The sequence below is a fragment of the Volvox carteri genome (genome assembly GCF_000143455.1).
Source record: "Volvox carteri f. nagariensis unplaced genomic scaffold VOLCAscaffold_23, whole genome shotgun sequence".
NCBI classification, from domain to species: Eukaryota; Viridiplantae; Chlorophyta; class Chlorophyceae; order Chlamydomonadales; family Volvocaceae; genus Volvox; species Volvox carteri.
In genome coordinates this window covers 552496-560443 of record NW_003307566.1, presented here as the reverse complement: position 1 = coordinate 560443, position 7948 = coordinate 552496, and the positions used below count along the sequence as shown (strand labels likewise).

General features: G+C 56.2%; 1 protein-coding gene across 1 annotated transcript in view; it reads right to left on the bottom strand.

Moving 5' to 3' along the window:
• VOLCADRAFT_30254 (uncharacterized protein) overlaps positions 1–7664 on the bottom strand; it is a gene marked incomplete at both ends in the record, with an annotated part of 11045 nt that extends 3381 nt beyond the window's left edge. The window contains 10 exons of the mRNA XM_002951274.1: positions 317–479; positions 953–1046; positions 2906–3015; positions 3493–3748; positions 3931–3990; positions 4845–4967; positions 5171–5364; positions 6023–6347; positions 6651–6849; positions 7493–7664. Of these exons, the coding sequence (XP_002951320.1) occupies positions 317–479; positions 953–1046; positions 2906–3015; positions 3493–3748; positions 3931–3990; positions 4845–4967; positions 5171–5364; positions 6023–6347; positions 6651–6849; positions 7493–7664 (1696 nt within the window). The remainder of the gene's footprint in view (positions 1–316; positions 480–952; positions 1047–2905; positions 3016–3492; positions 3749–3930; positions 3991–4844; positions 4968–5170; positions 5365–6022; positions 6348–6650; positions 6850–7492) is intronic.
• Positions 7665–7948: the final 284 nt, after the last annotated feature.

Genomic DNA, 7948 nt, shown 5'->3' with positions numbered 1-7948 from the left:
AAGGAGGAGGGGAATAAAAGAAGAGGAGGAGGAGGGGAGGGGAGGGGAGGAGAGGAGGAGGAGGGGAATAAAAGAAGAGGAGGGGAGTGCCCCAGCGGGAGGCGCGAGAGAAGGGGGAAAGAGAGGGGATGTGGGGCGGAGGGCCGGGGGGAAGGCCGTGGACTGGTTTCGTTAAAAATAGGGATCAGGGGAAAGATTCAGGAATAAGGAGGGGATGGGAGGGGGGCAATTATATGCTATTTAACCCAAGCTTGTAGGTAATTATCTAATAATAAGGGACAAGCGTGTAATACCATATGTATTTATGTCGTTCTACAGCCGGATATCCGCATATATGGCCTATATGCTTGTGCACACCCGCCACACATTGTATCGTACGAGTGCCGTACAGTGTACACACCTGCCCTTCGTACCTGCCGTACCACCCACTGCATTAACCCCGTGAGCTGCAGTACGTGTGTCAGTGCCAAAGCCATCACCTGCGCGCATTTTGTATTTTCATGTATTTACACAAAAACATCATCACCAGCACCGTCACCATATAATGATGAACGTGATTGTGGCGGACGGCGGAAGGGGGAACGACGGGAAAGGCGCGGGGGGGGGCCATGAGGCACAATTCGGGGTGTGTGTGTGTGTGTGTGTGTGTGTGTGTGTGTGTATATAGGCCATATAGGCCATATGGAACACGCGATCAGTGCTGTTCCAGAAATCCCGTACCACAGTACGTACGTACATAACAAATAACGTCATGCTATTCCAGACTACTTGCTTTGGCTCCCCCCCCCCCGGGGAGCTCCCCCTCGCACCCCCGCCACTTCCTACTCGCGAGTCAGTTGTTCGTATGTATGTAAGTACATACATACATATATGTTTTTTGCATGTATACACACATACATACATACACACATATACGTACATACAAACACACCGCCACGTGCACCGCACCCACCCCCGTATTTATTCGGTCCCGCATGGCCACCGCCAACAGAGCTGCAGCCAGAAGTGCCGTACCGGCCACCGCATCCAGCCGTACACCAATCCACCTGAACGACGGACAGACGGACAGACAGACAGACGGACATCCAGAGGGGGTTAGTTCGTTCGTTGATTTCCTTGGGCGCTGACGCCAGATGCCCTGACGTACCACACGCATACATACATACATACATACATACATACTCCTTCACGGCGCTGGGCACCCCGCGGAGAGGCTGGGACAGGGTGGGACCCGACCACCCGATCCTGTCGGTTTCAGAAGGCGCACTGCGGTGCGCCGAAGCGGTGGAAATTATTGCCTAAGAGCTCTTTGAGCTTAGTTTGTAGGGCAGGGCTCGGGGGCCTATAGGAGTTTGAGGGGGATGGGGGTTGGAGGGCAAGGGAATAAGTGAGAGGGAACCCCGAGACGGGAGAGGGAGAGGAGGAGGACGGGGAATGGAGGCGGTCACGTCGTGCAGGGAAGAACCCTTTTTCTTCCCTAGTGCCACTCCGAGGTTGTAGGGTGCTGGAGAGCCGGGGGGAGGTGGGGTCGCTCGGACAGGGGAGGGGGGAGATGGCGGTGAGAGCGCCAAAAGGACGTAGGTTTTCTGGTGTTTGGGAGGTTGAGGTCTGGTGGTGGTAGCGGGGCTCGGATGAGTGGGAGATGTGGCCCGAGGAGGGCCATTCTATTTAGACACGTCTCCTCTGTGGGACTGGGTTGCTTGGTGAGGGACGAAGGTGAGAGCGGTGCAGTACGAGACAGGGTGAATAGGATTCTGGAGGACCAACCGTTCAGGTTAGTGGCGGTAAGGGGGAGGCGCCGCGCGGGCTACAATCCTCCCCCTGCGGTTTTCTGGAGGGTCTAGGAGCTGTGTGTCGTGGCAACGCTAACGCTTTGGTCTTTTCGCCGGACTATCCCGGGCCCCTGCAGTGGTGATCAGGCTTGTGCGGGATCCCTTTTCTTTATAAGGCTACTTCTCCCCTGGACCAGCCCAGGAAGGGACAGGTGGTGGAGGTCAGTTGTTTTAAGGTGGTTGCAAGACGTCTTGTGGTGTCGAGCTCTCTTAGCCTTTCTCTCTTGGAGGTTTTTTGTTGGCCTGTTAGGTATATCAGGAGCCCTCCCCTGCCGGGACTGCCCTAACCCAATTTTTGGTTGTTTGTTTGTTTTCCCTTCGAATCCCGTTTTCGTTGGTGGTGTTTTGGGGGGTTGTTTCAGAGAGCCTTTGACTTTGCCCTAGCTGAGCCTTGTGGACTCGCCCTAGCGGGACCTGAGAACCCTTCGTGGTGTATTCAATGCAGCGCCATCCCCGGATGGAGGGGCTGCGGAGTGGCTGCGTAGAGTGTTGGCAGTCTGAGTCGGGGTCGGGAGCACACAAGACTAACCGACTTGTGCTGTGTGCTCCCGACCCTTGCGCTGTGTTTAGGCTTCGGCCCCCGGCTCTCGCGGCCCACAGTGTAATCTAAGTCATACATACATACATACATACATACATACATACATACATACATACATACATACATACATACATACATACATACATACATACATACATACATACAGATAGGTTTGGCACTACTGGTAACGCGCGACCATTGCTCCGGGAGATCACGGGATCGATACCCGTTAGGGTCAAAGACCTTCCGATGGTGGAAGGTATTGCGCCCCTAGTCGATGGACGGTGGTGACCTGGGATAAAGTTAACCTGCGAGCCGACCAGGAATGGAGTTGGGCCGCTGTCGACCCGGCAGATTCCGTTGGATACTGGTGGTGGGTGCGGAACCTGAGCGATCCACTGAGAAGTTGACTAGGGTGACTGGATGAGGGTGCCCCGAAATACCGGGGAAGGCAGGGTTTCGCAGGGTAGCTGCCACGGGCGAAGATACACCCCCCTGTTTCACACATACATACAGATGTAGACAGTCGCACCTGGAGGTGGATATAAAGGCGAAGTACCAGTTGCTGTTGTGCGCCATGAGCTTCAAGAACTCGTCGTGGAAGCGGTCCGCCGCCCCATACGCCCGAATGGTGGGAAGTCCCTGCGAATTCACGGGTGGAAGACGAGGGGGGGGAGGTGTGTTTTCTCAGTGTTTTTTCTAGGGCGTTTAAGGATGTTTTCTTAGGGTTTTCTAATTGTTTTCTTAGGGTTTTTAAACATGTTCTCTTAGGGTTTTATAACATTATTTCTTAGGGGAGAAGGTGGACTGAGATGGGGGCGAGGAGAGGTGCCTGATGGCCCCGGTGCGGTGTCGTGCAGTGCCGTACAGTGGACACTCCTCACCCTGACCTGCCACGCCCATGCCTACCAACCACCCCTCAAACCCCCTTCTTCCTTTCCCCCTCCCCCTCCCCCTCCCCATACACACGCACACACGCACACGCACACCTCACCGCATGCCCTGTACCACGACCACCCGCACTCCAACCACCGTCCGGCAACGTCCCCGCCTCCCTCCCCTCCCCGTCCCCTCTCCTTCCCCCCGACACGCATACACACACGTCGTACGACGTCGTACCTTGAGTGTCGCGGAGAAAGAAGCGAATATGGGCGACCTGGACACCGCCTCCCAACGCTTGATGTCCCGGCTGGCAGTGACGTACCGATGCCGTACCCAGTAGAAGGCCAGCGCCAGAGGCAGGAATACGGGCAGGATGACGGGCACCGCCACGGCCACCAATACAAAGGCCCCCGCCACCTGAAATGCCGACTGAAGGGCATCGAACGTGCAGGAGGGAAGCAGGTCATCCACATGACCCTGGTCCTTACTAAACCTGCCGTACAAGGAAGGGGAGGGGAGGGGAGGGGAGAGGAGGAGGGCGGAATGGCCCGTGGAATGGCCGCCACTTGCTCATCGTCGTCTTGCCGTGCACAAAAAAACACATAAACATACATAAACGCACAAACACATAAACATATGTACAAACATACAAACGCACAAACACGCAAACCCCACCTGTTCACGATGCGGCCCGAGGGGTTGGTGTGGAAAAAGGATAGCGGCGCGAAGAGGACTCTGGGAGGGTGGGGGTGGGCGGGTGGGGTGGGGTGCGGAGGAGGAGGAGGAGGAGGAGGAGACGGCGTCGGCGAGAAGGGGAAAGAGGGGGAGAGTGTGTGTAATGGTAATGACCAACTGACCACGTCTCCCTGTCTTGATGACATATACTCTATATTGTTACAGAGTATACTCTACATAAAACACTCTATTATTACATTCCCCTTCTTCCCAAGGTGCACTTCCCGCCGCTACAAAAATGAGGGTACAACCTCCAACACCTCGATAACCATTTGGGCCTTATGGCCTTATGGCAGCAATAACAGTAGCATCGGCAGTACATATATATATGCATAGGGTATATATATATGCATATGTATATGCATACACATACATATACATATGTATATATATGTATATATATATATGTGTAAAAGTTTTACATCGGAGTTATCTATTACTATATATGATCGCTCAGTATTCTGTCCCCTGCTATTAGTACCCCTCACATTCTCCGTCATGGTAGGAATGATCTGCTCTATATATCCCAGTTGTTTCTTTAGCAGCGCAATTTTATCTATTGCCTGACGCATTAAGGGAGTCTCCCCCTGATGCTCCGATAACATCTGTATTACCGATAGATTAGGCATTATTACTTGCTCTATCTGGTTCTTTACTTCCATCAGATACCCCAAGGCTTCATAAGTATAAGTAGTCCATGCTTTACCGTCCTTAGCGCATGATATATACGCCTTGCCAGCACGACGTGTCTGCATCGTCTGCATTGAGGTCCGTCTCACCCCTCCCCTCCACCCCTCTCTACCCCCCAACCCCCCGGCGCACAAGCACAAGCACACGCATACACACACACGCACCGGCGTGCCATGGAGTTGTGGATGGACGTCGCGGCAGAGAGGGTCGCCTCGAAAAACGTGGCGGACCGTACGAACGCCACCACGATCACAATCCCCGTCAGCATGCCGTACACCCATAGCCACCTGTTGTCAGCCCATGAGCAGTGCAGGATGGCAAAGTGAGCGGGGGGGGCAAATACACACACATACATATATACACACAGGCAGGGGGCAAATACACACACATACATATATACACACAAGAAAAAACACAGTTTCCCCCTCAACTCCCCCCTCGCGCGTGTTTTAAATAAACAAACCCCCGCGTGCATGTGGAAGTGCCGTACTTGACGTGTCCTTGGTCCTCCCCATCCGCTCGGGACCAAAGTGCAAGCCACCACTCGGACGCCAAAAACACGGCCTGCCCGGCAAACATGGCCGCACAGATGAAGCCGGTGGCCATAAGGCCCAAATGACGACAGTAGCTGCCGTACACGCGCCACGACACGGTGCCTGTAACCCGGTCCTCTGACTGCACCAGCTTGCCTGCGGGTTTGTGTGTATGTATGTATGTGTGTGTATTCATGTATGTACGTAAGTATGTATGTGGGTGTAGAGGGGAGAGGGGGGTCCCGGGGAAAGATGGCGGGAGGCGGGTTTTGCACGTGTTATGTACAGCCAATATGCAGCCGAGTGCCGTACCGCCGTACGCAGTACGGCTCATGCGGTGTGTGAAGTTTCTCTAGTGAAGAACACTGCGGCGCCGCCGCCTCCACCTCCCCCATCCCCCCAACTTCCCCGCCCGCTCTCATTCGCCGCCTGCCGCATGCGGTTGACACACACACCACACACATACATACATACACACGCATATGCAAAACACACACACATTCCCCGCCCCGACTCACCCGTGTTCCCCCGCTGCAGCGACACTGACTTGCCGCCAGCCGCCTCCCCCTCCCCGTCCCCGTCGGCCCCCCCCGGACCGCCAAGCCGCCGCCCACTGCCCCTCAGCAGCACGGTGACGCGACCCGACGCGAACGAGCCCCCCTCCCGGATCAAAGCCAGCCGGAACCTCTCCGCCATGTGACCCACAGATCGAACTCGCCAGAAACGACCGACGGAGGCTGTGTTGCTACGGCTGCTGGCGGCGGCGGCGGCGGCGGTAACAGGCCGCCGTCATGCACCGCTACAGATACATCTTCCGACCCGCTGGATGCCACCGCCAAAGACGCAGCGGCTGCAGCGGCGGCGTCGCCAGCCGTCGTCACCTTCTCCTCCTCTCCTTCCGTTCCCGCAGGCGCCCTATCGCCATCCACGTCGTCGTCTAGCACCACTTCGTCCACCGTGGGGCCGTCCTCTGACGCCGCCGCCGCCACCCCCTCCACATCCGCCGCCGCCGCCGGGGGTCCCATAAGGCCCCCATGTCCCGCCGTCAGCTCAGTCAGCTTCAGTGCCGCCAGCTGACGCCATGAGCCCTCCGCTACCAGTCGGCCGCCCCGCAATACCAGCACCCGGTCACACCTGTGTACGACACATGACACGGGTGACGTGATGTGATGCGTGATGTGAGCAAGACTGGCTGTTATGTTTTTCTACATGTTTTAAAGTCAACCCCCCGGGGGGTAAACAAAACCGGGCCCACACTGGTTTCCGTACTTGTCCTTTGTAACGCAAACCCAGTAGCAGTTTTCGCCCGTACAATCGCAACCCCCACTTCCTACGTCATCCCTCATCCCGCATCCCCCGCGCCCTTCATACCCGCGCCCCCTCCACAACACACACACATATACACGCACACACACATACACACACACACTCGCTCACTTTGGCAGGCACTGCCGCTGATGAGTCACCAGCAGCCGGGTGGCCCCGCACTCGTCCAGCAGCCCCCCCGGACCAATGGCGCGGGAAAACAGGTCCCGACCGACCCGTGGGTCTACCGCACTGAGCGGGTCGTCCAGCAGCGCCACCGCTGGCCGAGAGTAGCAGGCACGAGCCAGAGCCACACGGGCCTTCTGACCGCCTGCCGTACACGCAGGACAAGGAGGACAAGGAGCACGAGGAGGACAAGGAGGAAAGGGGGAATGACACGAAAACACCATCAATAAGGGAATCATATTGGTGGTGCAAGGAGCAATAGCACTACTGCAACAGCACTGCAACCGCATTTTAAGTGCCAGGACCAGGACCAGGAAATAGGTGGTGTGCAGTGTGCAAAGAGGAACCCAAGGGGGTCACCCGTTTCAAGGGGCGCCCCCGGCCCCCCCCCATTCACCCCTACACACCCATCCAGCGACCTTCCTGACCACGTTATTTCACATACACATACACATACACATACACATACACATACACATACACATACACATACACATACACATACACATACACATACACATACACATACACATACACACCTCCCCCCCCTTTTCTCCCACAGCCCCAATGTAAAGATTCCTTCCTGGGCGGCCTCTTCCTCACCCTACACACGGGGGTTTAGGAGACACCTACATAACGAACATAACGAACTTTGCAAACCCCCCAGAAACCCAGGAGCTCCGCCCCTTCCCCCTCCCCCTCCCCCTTCCCCCCGCCCCTCTCCCCGCCCCTCCCCCCCCCCTTCCCCTCTCCCGCCTCCCCCTTAAATCCCCCCCACACACACATACCTGATAAGTTGATTCCCCGCTCCCCCAACTCTGTGGCATCACCCGCCGGAAACCCCGTCAGGTCATCCGCCAGGCAGCAGGCGTGTACGACCCTGCCGTACCATTGCTCGTCCCACGCCGACCCGAACAGAATGTTTTCGCGGACGGTGCCTGCCACAATCCAGGGCACCTGCATACATACATGCATACGGACGTACATACATATAAGGAGTGGAGGGAGATGTCGCTAGGGGGAAAGCAGGGGAGAGCCAGTGGGGGGTGGGAGGGGATGGATTTTTGCATTTTGACGCAAAGAAGCGCTCTTTCCGGTAGAATTACGGCCCACAAAGGTTGGAATATTTACTGAAAAGGAAATTCGAGGGGAAGGCAGTGTGGGTGGGCGGGTGTTGGAGAAAGCGCTTACCGCTGCCACCCGTCCACACAGCCACAGCTGACCACCTGCAGCTCCTTAGCATA